This window comes from Drosophila eugracilis, unplaced genomic scaffold (assembly GCF_018153835.1).
Source record: "Drosophila eugracilis isolate 14026-0451.02 unplaced genomic scaffold, ASM1815383v1 contig_408, whole genome shotgun sequence".
Classification (NCBI taxonomy): domain Eukaryota; kingdom Metazoa; phylum Arthropoda; class Insecta; order Diptera; family Drosophilidae; genus Drosophila; species Drosophila eugracilis.
This window is the reverse complement of record NW_024573270.1, coordinates 1,126,267-1,145,430: the sequence shown is the minus strand read 5'-3', so window position 1 is coordinate 1,145,430 and position 19,164 is coordinate 1,126,267. Positions and strand designations below refer to the sequence as shown.

Below are 19,164 nucleotides of genomic sequence, written 5' to 3'. Positions count from 1 at the left end.
CAAGAAAATTCTGGGGGGAATCGATCGGTGGTTATATCTCTTTTGGAAAATTCTCTTATTAAAATCTAAATTAAACATAGATCTTGTTATTAAATTGTGTTTTTTAGTTTTTGTATCTGGAAATGTTTTCAAATGTTTTCCAAAATCGCAAGCAAGAAAGTAAATCGGCTGTCTCAAAGCCTGAAAATCTGCTTAAAAGTTTTCTAATTTGTTGAATTATTTGCTCACTTTTTCCCCTACTCTAAGTCACTTCCAATAATTAAAAATATAATTATTTTATACCCTTAAGAACACCTTTTCACTGCTCTAAAGAAAACCTATATACCCTTATAAACAGCCCATTTCTTAGGGTACTAAAAATAAGTATCGCGCAAAAGTAAAAAAAAAAAAGAGGAAAAGTTGAAACAAAAGGAGAAGCGTAGTGTTCACTACACCAAATGTCCTTGTTGCCGTTGTTGTTGTTGTTGTTGTTGTTGTTTCATTCACGGTTTTCCTGGTTTTTCCCTCCGAGTTTCCCCCGCTCCCTGCCTGCTTACAATATGCAGTCGGACTTGCAATGGAATGAAGATTAAGCTGTAATTGGCCCGGACACGACATAATCCCACCGTTCAGCTCGCTTATAACTTGACTTAATTCGAGAAAATCGAGAAATTGCCCCACATCGAGAGCAATTGAAAACCATCGAACAATTGCCACTATTTTTCCAATCGATTTATCGAGTAATTAAAATAAATCTCCGAATGGTTGCCTTTATTTGAGCTGTCCGCTTGAAATTTATGATGTGTATGCAAGGACTTTCGGGAAAAATATTTAAAATTATTAAGCAGATTGGCTTTAGCATTTAAAGTTGACTTTTAAACTGAAATTTATCTCAAATATTTGTAATTTTATCGTTATCGATAAACAAATTTACTTAATCTGTGGCTTTTCGAGGAGTTATTGTTAGAAATTGAAAAAATCGAAAAGAAAACGAAAGGAAAATTCAATTTCATCAGCAGAAAACCTCAGCGCTATCTTATCAAGTTTTCCCGCATCATGCTTTCTTCTTAAGTTATTATATAAAATCGCCTTTAACTAGGTTCGATTAACTAATGAAAATGCTGGGGAAAGCAGCGTGAAGTTTGCTTTTCCCCGGATTATACGTTTTATATAATAAAGCTATTTGATGGCTTAGCGAAGCTTTTTCCGCGCTTAACTGACCCCCGCCTGACTGGCTTTCCCCCCCCTCGTTCATTTTAAACAGCATTTTTTTCCAACAAATCCCCCTCCCCCGATTCGCCCACCCCACACCAACGGCTTTTCTCGCAATTTCATTTATTCTGCGAACATTTTTTTTCTATGTTGTTGTTTTTGCTGCATTCATTGCATGCATTTTATATTGGAAAATATTCCACAAACACTAATTAAGTGGATTAGCTGGCGAAATGCTTTTCTCGACTTTGACTTGCGGATGTGTGCGTGGGTGAAGGGGGGAGTAGGGGGAAAAGTGTGGAAAATCGTGAGGAATGAGGAATGGGGAAAATGGGAAATGGCAAATGGAAAATCGGAGGCTGGGAGCAGCTTCATCATCATCATCTTCGTAGTCGCAGTCGCAGTCGTCGTAGTCGTAGTCGTTGTCCCGATGACAACCTTCATTATGAACAAGAAACGCAATCAACGGAAAGTCGCGCCCTTGACAACATACCAACTAAACCACCCGAACCACCCCCCGCGCGTTGATTTTCCTTTTGCAAGTTTATAACTGTGTGTGTGTGTGTGTGAATGTGCTTGTCTGTGTGCATAAACTATTGGATACTTTTGGGAGTTTTTGATGGCAAAACTTGTCGGCAAAATGCACACAATATGCCAGGCATCAGCATCATAATCATCATCAAAACATCATCAACTCGGATCGGAAAATGCTAGTGGGAAAATGGTGTCGTCTTGTCGGCAGCATTCCTGAGTTCCTAAGACCAGCCACCGCTTTGTCATTGCGATTATTAAGCATGATTATTGCCAGACAATTGGACGTGGCATGTGCATAAATTTGTGGCATTGTTCGTGTAACAACCAACTAAATAAGCAAATATTGTTATTTCATTTCGAGTCGCAGTCGTCTCAGTCTCCGTCGCAGTCTCCGCCTTCGTCTCCGTCTTCGATAACAAACAACAGGCATTTCAGGCTAACGAAAATGGAAATAGTTTACCCTTGCAGTCACTGTTGACAGCTTGCCCCAATAAGTTCGATAATTAATGTTAATAAATAAATGCTGTTCTTGTTCATAAATGCTGAGAAGTTAGACAAATATAGTAAACTTAAGACATAGGGAAACTTTCCCGAGAGCTGTTCCATTTAAGTTAAGTTTTTCCCTAAAAGGCATGCCTTTCTTTCTAATTTGTGTAACAAACTAATTTGGGGAAATTAGAAAGCTTTCTTAAAGGGAAATGCAATATTTTTAGCTTTCTTATTCGCAATTTTAAGATTTTTACACCCCCAAAATCGAACTAAATTGCTAATTAAATTCGATTTTTCCCAACTACAAACATAAAGCTATAGTAACCTGATCCCAATGACTTAATTGAGCCCAAAACTGCTGTATTTTTCCGCTTTCCACTTGCTAAACTCCCGGTTTATCCTTTCATTTGGCACTCTGGTTGATTTTCCCTTCTTTTTTGTTTGGAAAATCCTCTACCATAAACACAGTAAAACCTTGATTTTTCCACTATTTTTTCCTACATACATTCTGCTCAACAGAATCTCCGATATCAGATATATATACATATATATAAATTGTGGTTACATTCTTCTTCTTCACTTTCGCCTGTGTACGAGTGTTAATGTGGGCGTCACAGATGATGTGGCTGTGGGCGTGGCCATAACAAACAACAACAAGCCGTGTAAAACGCGGTTGGATTTTATTTGATTGCAACGAAACTCCAATTTCACGAAGAATACAAAATAAAAAGCTTAACTTGTTTGATTTTCCCAGAGGGAGGGGAAAAGGGAAAAAAGGGAAAACACTTCGTAAAAAGTGAAAATACAAAACCAGCTAGTGAAAAGCCAATCATATTGTGGTAGTTAAAGGCATTTTTTCAGATAACAATTCAAGTATAAACCGAATTTCCCATAAGCAGGCTAATAAATTGTAGAGATAATAAAGTTTTTGCTTGATTTTGATACTATAAATTCGAAATATTAACAACTAAATTGATTAGAAAATCGAATTTCCTTATCAAAAACCTTAGCGTTTAGCTTAACCTTTGCCGCTTTCCATGGCAAAATTTCATTTAATAAGAAAACGAACAGAAAATACACTCAAACCAAGTTTTAAACTTGAAAGCAGAATTATCATCTTCCCCAACATAAACATAAAGGAAAACAGCATTTTCCCTCAGTGTTTTTCCTTTCGAATTTCCGCGCTAATTTGTCTAATTTATTACCAACTCAAATAGTTTTCACAACACAAACATACAAATAGTTAGATGGGCCTTGGGTGGGAACCCATCACCAAATCCTACACTTGTCGACGGGATTCATCCGACTGGTGGTCGTGCACTGGAAGGTCTCTCCAAATTCCGGCAGATTGCCAAGAACATTGTTAACCCTTTCGCCGTGTCCGGCATGTTGGCCCAAAGCAGACGCCGCTGCCGTTCCACACCAATTCTGGGCAAAGGTCACAAAGAATGTCCGCAGACTGTGATTGGTAACATTCCGTCGACGATACGTGTCGAGAGCCAAACGTAGACCTTCGCTATCGGCTATATTCTCGTTGATAGTTAGCGTGGCATTACTGTACCGTCCACTCAGATAACAACCGGCACGCAGGCCAAAACGTATAATGGCCCTGGCTGGCCATTGTCCATTGGCCAGCTGGCCATTGGCATCGTAATTAATGCCATCATAGTCGAAGGCATGGACCATTTCGTGGGCCAGGATATAACCCAAACCGGCGGCCAATTTGGCCATCGTTTCGTCCACCTTCGAGCACTGTTGTTGGACGACAAGGGGCGTGGCCATCAGACCCAACGGCAATTCAATCCGATTCAACTTGAGGCGATAGTAGGCATTCACGGATAGTGGATCCGCTGGCACAGACGTCACTGGTTCTCCGAACACCTGTCGAAATTCCAATTTGGCCTGATTGAGGGACAGCTGCATTAGATTCTCATCACAATTACCACCCAAAGTGGGCGGTTGTCCTCCTGCAGGATTCGTTCCCGGCTCCTGGAGACGTGGCGTTAGCAAACGCATTGCCCGCAACTTATCCCGAGCCAAATTTCTCGTCTCGACATTATCCTCAAAGACCTCCGTCTCATTCAGAACCACCTCGAATTGGTGTTTGAGATCCCTAAAGAGTACAGCTATCTGTTGGATGGACGTATCGTAGACATCCTGATAGTTCTCGCCCAAAACCAATTGCATCTGCAGGCGTCCCAGTTGGCCTGGCATTAGTTTCCTCAACTGCTCCAGGCAATGATCCCGCTGGCTGCTCAACTTTTCATCGTCATGCAATCGCAATTCGAAGTGGGCTGGCAACTGGAGGAGTAACCAAGTGGATAGAATCATTGGATCCGTCGTATCCCTGGCCAGTAATCTCCTTAAGCCATGCAGATAATCCAAGTCAGCTACTAGCAACAGGCTGGATGGATCCCAATCGAGTCCCTGGAGTATGGTCTCAAAGTACCTCTTCAGCTCCAATCCCGGCAGCTGCTGCTCCAAATCCCTTAGACTTTGTGGCTTCCTCAACACCAATGTCTGCTCCACATCATTGGGCCGCAGTATTTGCAGACTCTTCTCGAATCCAACGATTTGCTTGGCCAAAAGGGCAGCCTTACGCACTCGTACACCCAATTCCAAGAGCAAACCCTTTAGATACCGCTCATAGAAAAACTCATTCATCTCATTGCCATCATTGCCCAGCAGATCAAATGTGGGTGGTAGGATGTAGAAGATTCTCTGATCCGCCGATTGCCAATTGTCCTGGACCAAGAGCCTCCACAGACCCTGAGCCCCGTAGGTTCGCAGGGCGGCATTGGCCAGAACCCAATCGAAGGGACTACCACTACCATTATCCTTATTGGCCAGCAGCGGAAAGTTGGCACCACTGCGGGCCATGGCATCTGTATAGGCTCTCACAGACTGGCCACTCGACAGGCAGCTATTATAAAATGTGGCCAATTGTCCGGCGGATTCGTGCTGCGCTGAGCTCGTCTCGAGGTGATGGATTAGATGGAGCTTTAGTGAGGCCACCCACTTGGTCCGCATATCGTGGGCTCCCAGATTCCTTTGCATAGTGCTGGCATACCAATTGCCACAGGCATGCTGGTAGAAATTCTCACACGCCGCCTCCTCCAGGTCCATGTCGTTCTCCAGTAACCTGGCACAGTCTTGAGATCTCACTGATCCACTGAGCTGTAGCAGCAGCAGGATTACACCCAATCCGATGATCATCGTTGGTAGCTCCATGCCTCCAAGCTCACTTTCCAGTTACAGCGACGTTTGTTTACTGACTCGCCTCTCTGAGAGACGCTCTCTCTGAAGTCCAAGTTCTAGTCCGCATCCAAGTCCGGGGCTGCTGATAAGCCAACGATAGATAACCGCGCCTGACATTCAACGCGATTCCGTCGCAGTCAGTTTAGCGAGGGGCGATTTAAAAGTTAACTTAAATCCATTGCAATATGATTTTATTTGATCCGAAATGAAAGTATTTCAAGTTGAAGGATTAGGAAAGCATTCTGCCTTCTGTCATCTGTCATCCTCTTATCCTCATGACTTACTAACTTTAGTCTCGAATGACAAATATTTAAACATCGAGACTAACTAAGAGCAACTTTAATTTCCACCTCAATGGAAACGAAAAACGTGTTTAGTAAATGAGCTCGTCGCAAGGCCAAATCATTAAGATGAAACCGGAGATAAGAGGCTCCCCGATTTTACGCCCGATTCTCGAAAGTCACTGGGCTTTAGGATTTACCGTTAAATCAGGGCCCACGCGTAATCAATTAATCATCTTCCCCTCTACCTTTCGCCCGCCCCCCTTCTGTCCCTCGTCGTCCGTAGCATTCACTCACTTTGCCATGCAAAACCAAATTAGCCGACCACCTTCAATGATTTGCCCTTCGCACACAGTCAAACTGAGAATACACTGGGAGAAACTAGCAGAGGAAACTTTAAGTTTCAAATCTTGTGGATTTCTTTAGTGGGAATAAGCTGAGATGAGCCTCAAAGCTGGCTGTTTGAGTTAGCCTTAAGACATTTTCCCACCTTAATCCATATTCATTCTTTAAATATCTTCTAATTTTTCATTTTTGATATAATTTTTGTTAAAAACAACTTCTTCATACTTAATAGTTCTCAGTGTAATGCCCCAACCGTACGCGACTGTGAGCAAAGCTCTTTGCGATTGCGATTTTAATAATGTTGAGAGTCAAGTTTACACTGCCTGAAAAGGAGATAGAATGCCACGGAAACGAATGAAAGGGAAGACCAGAGGAAGAAGAAAGAGACAGAGCTACTACCTACTACCTATGTTACTCAATTGATTACAAGTTCGATTTGAATTGTGCAAAAATTCAAGAATTTAAACAACTTTGATTTCAGACACCGGCAAAACTAAGCTACTAATCACTATTAGTTCTTAGCTACTTTTAATCTTAGTGGAGTTTGATATTTCACAGAAAACTTTCTTGCTGAGCATTTGCATTTACTTACAAACCCCAAACTCTTCTTTGGAAAATGTTTTCCCTTTAAGGAAAAACCTTCGCTTAGTTGCCACATACTATTTGGTCAGTCTCGAAATCCCATTGCAATTAGGCAATAGCCAGGCATTTACAAATTGCAAAAGAGGGGCTACTGAGTGGAAAATAGGTTTTCCCATTTAGTGCTTTGCAACTTTCCTTTTCACCTAATTGGACTTTTATCTTCGTCTTCCTCTCATTTGTTTATAACTATTAAGTACTGCTAGTAAGTAAGTAAACTATGTAAACTATATCAGAACTATCATAGATTCGAAGTTCGAAGTTCGGTTCTGTGGCTGCGAATCAAAAAATGAAAATTCAATTAAAATTCAACAAACAAACTGATGAAGGATATGCGAATGTGGGCGGTAAATCTAAAAAGAGGGCGGGGCGGTTGGTCTTGGAAAAACTTGAAAACCAGCTGCTGCTGCTCTTCACTTGAACCAAAAATAAATCATCAAAGAGAACGGAAGCGACAGAGGCTAAAAAACTGGAAAAGACACTAAAAAAAAGTAAAGGATTTTCTTTGAGTTTTACTTTTAAATAGAAATTACTTAAAATTTTCTTTAAAAATATGAGGGAAAAGCTAAGAAAATTCTACAGAAAGCACTAAAATATTTTCATAGCTTCTCCACATTTTAGTTTTCCCTTTTCAAATATTAAAAATATGAAAAAATTCCTCAAAAATCTTTCATTTACCAAAATATTTTGTAAAAATAAACCTAGAAAATTCTATAAAATATCCTAAATTTTCTCCCAGTGTATTAGTCTGCTAGGCAAAGGATCTGCTGGCGGCAGATTCGGCACTCGACGCTTTGCAAATTAGTTTCGAGCTGAGTTTTGGCTGGCGCTCAGCGCATTTCATGCAATTATTTAGTCATAATTAGCGCATAATAGTTGCCGTTTTTCGTCGGCACAAAAACTTTTGCTCATCTGGCAGTAGTCCTCTTGCCTTGCCTTGCCATTTCCCTATTTTCCATTTACCATTTTCTCTGTTCACAATTCATCATCATCATGATGGCATCATGACGAAAGAGGCAAAAGGAGTTTGCCGCTTCTGTGGCAGTCGGCTAAAGCCAGCAATGGTTAATCACTGCACTTGCCACACTTTAATTGAAGTGATTTTTGGGGCCAAAGAAAACCTGCCCTGCCAGCCAGCTTGATTTTCTTCAACACTTTTGCTGATTTTCAGATTGAATTATAAGACGTAAGACCTTGATCTAAACATTCCTTTTTAAACCAGTTGGTTTAGGAATTCCAGAGTCTAATTTAGCTTCTGCAAGATTAAAACTAAAAGTCAAACCAAAAGCGTTACAATTCGATTTTCACTCGCTTTTCTTTCTTTACTATCAAACCAAATCCCAGACAGCTAAATGGTGAAATGAATTCCTTTTCATTTTTAACCATCCTTTAGTTAACCTTTTATATTTGTAATGCCACTATCAGAGTCTCTAATTTCATTTCCGAGAACTCAGTTTAGCGGCCACCTGAAGCCGTCAAAATGTCAGAAATCGTTTAGTTATTGATGGGAGTTGCAATTTTCCATTCAATTTTCAGCGGAATTCCCTGTGCAAAATGTTGCCTTAATCCGCTTGATGTCGCCTCCATTGGGAAATAATAAAAATATATATACTCGTATACTATATACTATATACTCCTGTATAGTATGGAGTCATGACAGACGACAGACGCGGCGCTGCTCTATTTGCACTTTAAATGCGGCAGGTGCAAGTGTTGAATTTTCTCCACCAGGAGTTTGGAGTTTCCACGTCAATGTAGTCTGACACGAAAAATTCAATTTCCAGCACGCTTTTCCTTTTCGCTTTTCCCGCTCTCCCCCTGCTTCCTTTCGCTGCACCCGACACTCTTGTCTTGGCTGCCTCAATTTCAAATAAAACGAAATGCAATTTGATATTTTACGCGCTGCATTTGTCAGTCTCTGGGCCTGTTTTTCCGGTGGAAAAGCACTTCTCATTGGCCTTGTTTTCCCCCGTAAACACTTTCCGTTGCCCCACACCAGAGTGAGAGAGGAGCCACCTCATCTTTTTCTGGAGTGGGGGGGAGGGGAGAAAGGGGTTGCCTGGGAAAGCGCAATCTCGACTCCAGTTGAAGAGTTTTCCGTCCGCCGGCGGGCAAACCAATTTTCAGCAAAAACAAAAGGGTAGAACTTTTCCAAATTGTTACAACTTGATTCCGGGGGAGAAATGCTCGAAATTAAGATGCACTCCAAGGCAGTGAGTTTTCATTATTCGTTCAACTTTTCAGTTTTTTTTGTCTGAAAATCTGTTTTCAAGTCTTTCTGCACAATTGATTGGATGTAATCAAGCACCTTAGAACGAATGCAAATAAAGACTCCTTTTTCCTCATTTTAGTCATACGCTGAAAAGTCGTAATCCTGATTATTCATCAAAAATTATCAGAATTTTAGCTACCAAAAGGCCAAAAATCTAATTCATCCCTGAACTCGTAATTAAAATTCCAGTCGAACTGCAATCACACTTTAAAATTTCAAATTTCTGCCATTTTTCGCCAACATTTTTGATCAAAAATCCTAATTTGGGGTTCTCCTCATTTTCCCACAAAAATGACAGTATTTTCTTCACAGCTAAGCCCCACTAATGGTTCGAATAAGGAATGCCATACTTCATTTCCATGAAAACTGCATTCACAGCTAAAAATCTGGTACCCCTTATGGAAAATGTTAAATTCAGTCAGTCACGATTTTCTCCTCGAAAATTAAAGTATTTTGGCCATAACTTGGCTAATTTTCCAAAGATGAAATGCTATACATCGATGAGCTCCTAATTAAAATTGCATCCGAACTGCTTTTAGAAAATACAAATAAGCTTTGCTTTCTTATGAAAAAGCTGCTTTCTTGTCAAAAGAGGTTAAAATAAGGGTCAAGATATCTGATCTTTCTGAACTAATAGTTCAAAATCAATCAAAAATCTGTCGAATACTCATTTTGATTTTCAGAAATTTTATAAAATATATATATATATATATATATATATAATATATCATTCTGATCTTTATCCTTTTTTTTGTGTTTGCAGCAACATTCGCGAGGGCATTATTCGCTGCATTTTGGCCACTGACATGGCCCGTCACAATGAGATCCTCACCCAGTTCATGGAGATAACGCCCGTTTTCGACTATAGCAACCGTGCTCACATCAATCTGGTATGCCAGCGAGAGATCCATATCAAAGGCATATAGCTAATCCCCTTTGGATTCCTTCCTTTTTTGTCAGCTCTGCATGATCCTGATCAAGGTGGCAGACATCTCGAACGAGGCACGACCCATGGACGTGGCTGAACCCTGGCTGGATCGCCTGCTTCAGGAATTCTTTGCCCAGAGTGCTGCTGAAAAGTCCGAGGGTTTGCCGGTGACGCCTTTCATGGATCCGGACAAGGTTAGCAAGCCGGGCTCCCAAGTCCGTTTCATTGGACTCGTTCTCCTGCCACTTTTCGAGGCATTGGGCGAACTGGTGCCAGAGCTCACCGACCTCATCATCATACCCGTTCGCATTGCTTTGGAGTATTACAGGTAATTAATAGTCTGTCATATGCATTATATATCTTCAAGGAGGATTTCCAATTCCATAAATCTAAGGAATCTTTCCATACTTTCATTATGTAATCCATTTCCTTTTTATACAAACTCAGGCGCCTCAACGATGCCCAGACAAAGACTCGCAAATCGGTGGCCGACAGCAATACATCGGCCACGTCGGACAGCAACAGCGGTACCATCGACTCCAATGCGGCTATGGTCAGCACACCGGGAGCGGCCAGCGATAAATTGAACTTGGACAAGGCCCAGGGCAATTCACAGGGCTCTGGCGGTGGCAGTGGCGGTGGCGGTGGAACAGGAGGCACTGGCTGTTCCGGTTCCGGCGGTGGTGGTAATAATACAGCCGGAAGCGTTTCACCACAAATGCCACGCTCCGGGTCCGGGATCAGTGTTAAGTCACGGCGCAGCATTCCATCGCAAAAGTCCGCCTCGAGGACATCCGTAGATGAGCCCGGCGGTATGGCAGCGGAGCTCCATGATTTACCAGAGGGCAGTGAGAGCGGTGATTCGGAAACGGCCACCGAAGTGGATGTAAGTATGACCATAAGGAGAACTTGTTTACCCCGAAAACTCATTCCATCTCGATTATATAACCTCTCATAACACCACCTTTTAATCCTCTATCTTTCCAGGTGGCCGAGAAGACATCCAAGTTCAAAGTGGACACCGAGGGCAGCAGCAATCGTAGCAAGTCTTCGCACTCCACATCGAGGAAATCCTCACGCGAGAAGCGTCCCTCGATGATCGGTGAACTGTGCAGCAGTGGCGGTGGCCAACGTATCCGTAACTCCTATGGCAACATCCATGGCTATCACAATCGCTGTCACTTTGGCAACAATCGAGCGGTCAGCTTGGATCAGTATAGCAGTGCCGGGAATAATCGCCGCCTGTCGGATGGATTGCCACAAGTGATCTCGGACAGCAATGTTTTCTATGGACGTCACAATCGCAGTAGCATGGAAACCACCGGCGGTGGTGGTCCAGCAGTGGTTGGAATTCCCCAAGACACCAATGCCAATACAAACCATCCAGTTGGATGTCAACTGAAAGAGCTATTGGCCCGCACCGAGGCGGATTCAGAGGGTGAGGCCGATGGCAATGGCAAGGAGGAGAAGAAAATCCCACTGACCATTCCATCGATGCCATTGGCTACTTCATCGAATGGCAATATATCGCCGCCCCTGGTGGTTACCGAACAAATCCTGCCCAGTAATGGCAGTACACGTAGCAGTGCCAGTAGCGGTGGCCGCGCTGGTTCCGGAATACCTGGAGGATCGGGCTCTGGAGGAGCCGCAGGACCCTCGGCCGGTGGCAGTTCCTGGAAATCGAGACTGCGCCAGTTCTCAGATTACTTTAGCTTCAGCTTCGATAAGGGCAACAAGCGTTTCGGCAGCACACGTAGTAGTCCCTGTCCCGGTTCCAATTCCAGTTCAGGACGGGCTAACAACAATGCCAATGGCTTGGGTGAAAATCAGGACGGTGCCGGAGGTGCAGGAGGTGCCATTAAGCCGGGCATGTGCTGCACCATCACCAACAGTTCGGGATCTCCCGCAAAGGGTGAATCTGGAGGAGGAGGTGGAAGCGGCGGTGGTACTGTGACCACCTTGACCACCGGAAATGACGCCCATCAGCGCCATCGCGCCTACAGCCTGGATGTTCCTGGCATGATGCGTTATTCCTCCAACGACAGCAGTCGCCATCCCAGCAACAATACGCTCCAGAGTGCGGGTGGCATTGGGACCGCAGGATTAGTCGGCGGATTAGAGGTTACCGCCCAGCGAGTACCGCCCAGTTTGAGCGTGGAAATAGGTCTGGCCAGCGGATCCTCGTCAGAGGCGGGCCCAAAGATTTGACAACAGGGGAGCACCAGGGAGGATTCTGCAGTAGGACGAGCAGGAGGAAGAGGAGCAGCAGCCATTGGCAAGGGTTATGGCCGCGATGAAGACGTCGACGGGGAAGATGAGCAGGACGAGGATGACGATGATGAGGGCGATGAGGAGCACCGCCAGCTGCAACAGCATCATCATCATCATCATCAGCAGCAGCAGCAGCAACAAGACGCCTCGTCCAGCTGCGAGGTATCCTCCATGTCGATGACCGTGTGGTCGGCAATTGGCCAACGTTTGAACGCCCTCGTCTGCCATTGCTGCGAACGCAAATTACCAGAACCGGAAAATGTCTAAGCGGTAGGGGAAAGGGCAGAAAATGCTATCCTCTCCACACTCCTCCTCTCACCCTTTTCCTCACCTCTACTGTAAGCAGCAGCTCGGGGTTGGCTTTCGTTAATTTTTTCGTTTTTCGCGCGCTAGTTTAAGTTTAAGCTTAGTCCGTAACTATTTAGTTTAAGTTTCCACAGATTTTACTCTCTCTTGTTTTGTTTTTTTTTTTTAATCATTATTATTATTATTATTATTATTATTATTATTATTATTATTATTATTATTATTATTATTTTGTCCCTTGGTTTACCTTTTAAGTATTTTTATTTATGTACACACGCATACCACACACAAATATATACGTATATGCATCATACTTAGAAGGATTTATTTTTCAAGTTCAAAAACAAAAATAAGCAACGAGCTGGGATTTACCATACTTTTTCATGCTTTTTTCCATATTTTAACGCAGTTTTGAAAACATTTCAATGGCAATCTTTATTTTTTTAGAAAACCACAATGTTTTCCCTTCCTTTTTGCATTCCAAACAACCATTTAAAATGATAAATATCACAGAATTTTCCTGAGAAAAGCATCCATCTATGTAGGAACTTAAAAATTTCCAAAGAATTCACTTTGTCAATAAGCCACATTCCCTGCATACCAAGAAAATCTATTTCTGCTTTACCTCCTACCTAGCATAAGGACTTCCCTCGTAAAATGCTGCAGGATTCAGCCAGCCAGCATCAATTTCCGTGCAACTTGGCGTGCAACGAAACCAAATGCGATTTGAATGTCACGAATGTCCAGTCCAGGAAAACAGGCACGTTGGCGCGCGCATTGGCCTTCGGTTTCGAAATTCTCATGCGAAATTCACGTCTAATTACGCAAAACAAATTTCGTCCATTTCGTCGTCCAATGTTGCATACATATATGCAACAGGGACCCAGTCGTGTGGCACGTTTATTTCCATGTAGATTCGCGCTCCCAGTCGCCTAATTCCATTTGCTTGTAGCTCGTTGCTTGCCATTTTCCCTGTTATCGTTTTTTTTTTTTTTTTTGGTTTTACCATTTTTTGGGTTTGTATTTTGTGCTCTTTTTTTTTTTGTTGTTGCATTCAATGGTTGCGATTTTTCCACGTGGGAGAAAAGTCGTTGCAGCGGGATGCCCGCAAGAGCAACGTCCATGGCCAGTCAATTGGATTTGGCAGCCGCAGCTGTTGATGTTGCATGCTGCTGTTGCTGCTGGGGCTGGGTGTTGTTGCTGATGATGATGCCGCCGCCGCTAGCTGATGGCAGCAAATTAATTAGAAGGCACTGTGGGAGCTGCAATTCTTTTCGATTATGCACGATTTTTCCGACTGGCCCAACTCGCAGCTGCTAAAAACGTTTGGTCGATGGTGGGAGAGGGGGGGCGTGTAGGTTTTGAAAATGAGAAAATCCTAAGGGATGATCCCCGTCGAATGAGAGAAAAACTAAATATCAATTTGCATTCGATAAAACGATAAACGAAACGATTTGAGGCCAACTCTGCGCATTCACATATCCCAGATGCAAAATGCAGAAAATATGAGTAAAAAGAAAAACCCAAGTTAATTATGATCAATGTAAATTTCTGTATGTAATTATGTTAAATATAGCTAAATACAAACAAACACACGCACACACACACACACACACACAGGCAGGCAGGCATACTCCAAAATGATAGCATACTTTGCAGGGCAAACTTTGATTGGCGCAGGCGAAACTTTGATTCAATTACGAAACGATATGATACGATATGATTACACGGAGAGAAAATAGAAGAGAGAAGCAGCAACTAATCAAGTTATATATATATATGTATATGAGGCAAGACCAAGCTGGCCCTTGGATACAGATAAAGATACAAAAACAGATAAAGATACAAAAACAGATACAAATACAGCTAAAGAGTTATAAAATTTTTTTGAATGTGTGTAATTAAGCGTACGTTCTAATTGAGCGTTCAATTCGATGAAGAAGAAAATGATAAAATCGAGTTAAGATGACAATTTATTCGGTGTAAATTTGAATGTCTAGCAAATCGCAGCAAATACTCTTAACTAAAACTAATTGTGCATTGTAATTGCAAGCTGCAGTATATATATATATATATATATGTATTGAGATACATATATACCTAGATACTTGCCTAGATGTGTACGTGTCATTTTCTCTCTAAGTTGTGTGTACGTTTGTTGTAGTGCGTAAGTTATATATATATATATATATACATAAACCAGATCGGTGTATACCCAACTAAGTAATTCTCTGCGTGTGGTGGTGGTCTACCCGCCTACTCCATTCCGCTCGTTGTGTGTGTTTTCTGTAGTTAGATTTCGAAACTAGCTGCCTAATTATAAGTTTATCGAAATGTATTCGTGTATATGTATGTGTGTACCTTCCAGTACCCTTTTCCCCTTTCCCTCCCTTACCTTAAACAGTTTTCTGTTAGTGTTCCTGAGAAGTGTTAGACTGAGCAGGACACTTACATATACGAGCATACATCTCACAGACAGACAGGCAGGGTATGCACCCAGGATCAACTAGCGAAATGGAAAATGATTATCAGATTAAAGGAAAAACCGAAAACCTAAAACCTAAAACCTAAACACCCTTGATGGCTAAAACTCTTAGATGTAAGAACTCGAAAACCTAAATAAAAACCACACTTTAAATTAGCTAACACATCAAATTGATTTGTTGCCTTATAATACTACAACAACTACAAAAACTACAACTATAACAACTACAACTACTGTACTGCATTGCAGCTGTGTGCGGGTGAGATTTCCCAGGAAAACTCCTGTCTTCTCCCCCTCTGATCACAGCGTTTTATATATATATATATATATATTGTTCATGCCACCAACTTCCCTTGTTTGAATGACAAAACATAAAGACTAAAACTTGAATTTAAACAAAATCAACAAAAAGAAAAAAAAACAAAAAAGGAAAACTAAAAAACTAAAACCAAAACAAAGAACTTTCCAACAAAACCAACTATACATATACATTAAAATATATATAAAAATATACATAAATATTTATCTTAAAGATACTACAACTACAAAAAAAATCATAAAAAAATGAACTCTAGGTGTTTTACAAAATGTAAAAAACAAAAAAACAATAAAAAAAATAAATGAAAATGACAAACTGGAAAACCAAATTGAAACAATTTTAAGCATAAAAAAACTAAAGTAGTTCAGAGCCCAAACTAAAAATCGCAAAAGCAAGCCATTTCTTGGCCAGCAACCTAACAAGAATGATGAAAATTTGGCAGGCCGAAAATTGAAATGTCCTTGCAATGGATCGGAAAAGATATTAGGAAGTTTTCCTTTTCAAATATTTCAAAAAATATTTCAAAATGATAAATTTGTTAAATTTCATCTAAAAATATTTTAATAAGATATTTTGTTTTAAATATAAAAAGCAGACAATAGGTGAATATCCATTTAAAAATCAAAAATATTAAGGGCGTCTAATCACAATTTTCAATTTAAAAAACATTTTCTTAATATAAAGTCCGATTTAGATTATGAAAAAAGGTTCAACTATTAAGATAATAACTAGATTTTATTAAAATGTTTTCTATGTTGTTCGAAAAAATTATACAAAAACTTTGCCTGACCTTGTAAAACATTAGGATATCGCTGTTTTTGTTATCGATAAGTTAGGCCACACCACATTGCAGGGGCATTCTTGTTCGCTTTTCGGCAATCACGTAAATATTTAGCGTACTTTTTGGCAGTCAATTAAATGCTTCCCCCTTCCGAAAGTTGGTTGAATGATATTATGTATACTTGGAAGAATGATAAAAGTTAATCGAATCGGATGAGATCCGATAGATGATCGAATAGCGAGGATAGCGATAACAAGTTCCAAAGACAAATGCTTGTTCGTACCTAATCAAATATTTAGACAAGGATATGAGCAATTTGGACCAACTTGACTAAAACCCCAAACAATTGCCCCTTGAACTCCTCAAGAAGTAAACCCCTGCAGCTACATATTTATGTATAAATGTATGTGCAAAACGATAACGATAGCGATACCAAATACGATTACGATTCAGTATATGTACAAACAAACACACACCCACACACACACACAAACACTCACACACGCAGACACAACGACACGGACACAGATACAGATACAAATACAAAAGTCTTAGTATGCAGTTCAACGTATGTAACAATCTCGTAGGTCTAAACCACAACTACCTGTCGACTTACCGATCTAGATCGAGATCAGCAATATCAGCTAACAAAAAATATACAACAAACAAAAAAAAAGAGAGTAAAGCGGGACAGTGGGAATGGTATAGAATGAAGCGCTAGAAACGGAAAAGGAACCGTATGCATCTTACTTTATACTTTTCTACGTGACTTACAAGCTCGAGCAAACTCGACGACAAAACAACTAGAAATCTAAAGATAAACTTCCTAAACGGTTTCCGCACAAACACAAGCCTACCTACCACACACACACTTGCACACACACACTCCCTCAAGCCCACGTACACAAACGCAGCTTTGTCATTGAGAAAGTTGGTTCGAAGAACAAAGTACTTTCCTCCTAAAAAGGTGAAAACAGTGTTTTCTTTTAGTAATCAAATTTGATCTTTCAAACAGCATTGAACGAAATCTACCCAGTGTGACCTTTCACACCGGCAGAGCTGTGCAACAGTGTGATCATGCTTACAATTGATTCAAAAACTTGATGTTTTTAAACAAAAACTGCTTTCTTATTAGTTTTTGATAAAAGAAAACAAATTAAAAAGAAAAACTTTAGAAGGAAATGCCTCTTGAAGAACCACTACTCTTTGACACTGTCTGTCGATTAATCGAATGTCCAGGCAAGGCATCCAACCACCGATAATGGACCACACCCTGCACCCTGCAATCGATAACCCAAAAGAAGATAAGCCCAAACCCTTTTGCTTGACCCCTGAAAAGCCTTGGCCGCCATCTATGTACACACAATGGTAAAAAGCGATTCTTCTACAAACTAAACTAAAACGCAACTAATGTGTAATTACTAGTGACCCTCCTAAACGATCAACTGACAAAGCCTTTACTCCAAGAAATACACACGAGAAAAAATAATTATATACAAAGACTACAATTTTAAATATACAAAAAGAGAAGCGAAATTTTAAACGAGAAGTGAGAGAGAGGTAGATAGTTAGAGAGAGATCCTTGAACAGCATTCTTCGGCAGGCCGAAGCTTAGATGCTCTTTCAATACCCTTACACACTCACACACATAAGATCTATTATATATATATACGAATATAAGCCTGGCTGCTTGCTCTTCAGTGTACTGGAACTACTGTTTTTTTTTTTTTTCGTTTTCTTCTCCAAAGCGTTGCAAGTCTTTCTAAAAGAGAGAGGGCAACCCGAGAGATACCCTGGCGAAACCTAGAGGTTCATCCACATTGCTATATAGTATATTTTCAAATTTTATGTCAATAAAAGGAAATCGATATATATATATATACATACACATACCAAATAGAATCATATATATATATACAAATAGTTATAATTTGTAAGCGACAACAGAGATCACAAATCAGAGTGCAAGCAAGCCCAAAGAATGAATATCTTAAGGATATCTCTTCACGCAGATAGAAAGACAGAAAGATACTGCAAAAAAGGTACACACACAAATCCCGAAAGTAGGTGAACTCTTAACGATGATCAAATAGTAAGGATCAGGAAATATTAAATCAGCAGCAAGGTAAATTCTAGCAGAAGTATATTGAGTGTAAATTAAATAAATCCAAGCACTTGAATATCAGTTCCTCCTTCCCTCACGAAATCAACCCAATCCCCAACCCCCCCACAAAGAAGATAATACCCATCACACAGAGGAAATCTACAGTTCATTGCAAGAGATATTCTATATATAGAAACAACAAACCAAAGAGAAAGCTGAGCAAATTCTATGTGAAGTAAACAAATAGTTATTATATATACATATATATATATACATACACACCTATACAAAGCCTAAAAAAAATACATATATAGATGTAAAAAGCTCTTGGCACAACCTAACCGAATAAAATAAAGAATCAAATATCGCTGAGTCACAAGCCCAAGGAAAATCCCAAGAAAGTCAACTAAACTAAAATCAGCTAAGAAACGAGAAATTCAATGAAACTTTTCCGAAAATGCATTTAAATGGATTAAACAAATATTTAAATGAGATAACTCAACTTGTATTTAACACTTAGTTATGTCCAAAACTCAGATTAATGGCATACAAAAAGAAACACTACACTACACAACATTTATACAGACCCGACACATATGCATACAGACGAAAGGACTCCACTCCTAAAGGACACACCAATAACTACCAATACAATACCTACGAGACGAACACAGGGACACACTCTTACACACACAAACACACACTCACACACAAGTATTTTTGTGTAAAAGTATAAAACAGAAAATATGAACTAATGAATGAATATGAAATATATTGAAATAAAATCATTTCCAAACTACTTATTAAAAAAAAGTTTATTGGCTTTTCATTGGAAAAAGGAGACCAAATCAAGTCTAAATAACGTTTTTTGGCTGTTCATTTTAAAATTATTGGAAAAAGGAAATTGCATTTGCATTGGTTTCCTTCATGGGCAAAAGTCAAATCTAGATGGCGCTATTTA

The 19,164-nt window shown here is 40.4% G+C and overlaps 2 protein-coding genes across 3 annotated transcripts in view; one reads left to right on the top strand and one right to left on the bottom strand.

The window, feature by feature from the left end:
* The window catches only part of LOC108103833 (high affinity cGMP-specific 3',5'-cyclic phosphodiesterase 9A), a 116,266-nt gene extending 103,614 nt beyond the window's left edge, over window positions 1–12,652 (top strand). For both annotated transcript variants that reach the window (XM_017209520.2, XM_017209521.1), the window contains 4 exons: window positions 9,773–9,899; window positions 9,970–10,265; window positions 10,385–10,823; window positions 10,925–12,652. In XM_017209520.2, the coding sequence (XP_017065009.1) occupies window positions 9,773–9,899; window positions 9,970–10,265; window positions 10,385–10,823; window positions 10,925–12,145 (2,083 nt within the window). In that variant the 3' untranslated portion in view covers window positions 12,146–12,652. The remainder of the gene's footprint in view (window positions 1–9,772; window positions 9,900–9,969; window positions 10,266–10,384; window positions 10,824–10,924) is intronic.
* On the bottom strand, window positions 3,391–5,493 carry LOC108103836 (endothelin-converting enzyme homolog). Its single transcript, XM_017209525.2, has one exon. It carries the CDS (start codon window positions 5,443–5,445, stop codon window positions 3,484–3,486), a length of 1,962 nt encoding a protein of 653 aa, XP_017065014.1. The 5' UTR covers window positions 5,446–5,493; the 3' UTR covers window positions 3,391–3,483.
* Window positions 12,653–19,164: the final 6,512 nt, after the last annotated feature.

Bases quoted from the DNA above. Each gene is read 5' to 3' on its own strand.
- LOC108103836 (XM_017209525.2), bottom strand. From the start codon at position 5,445: ATGGAGCTACCAACGATGATCATCGGATTGGGTGTAATCCTGCTGCTG.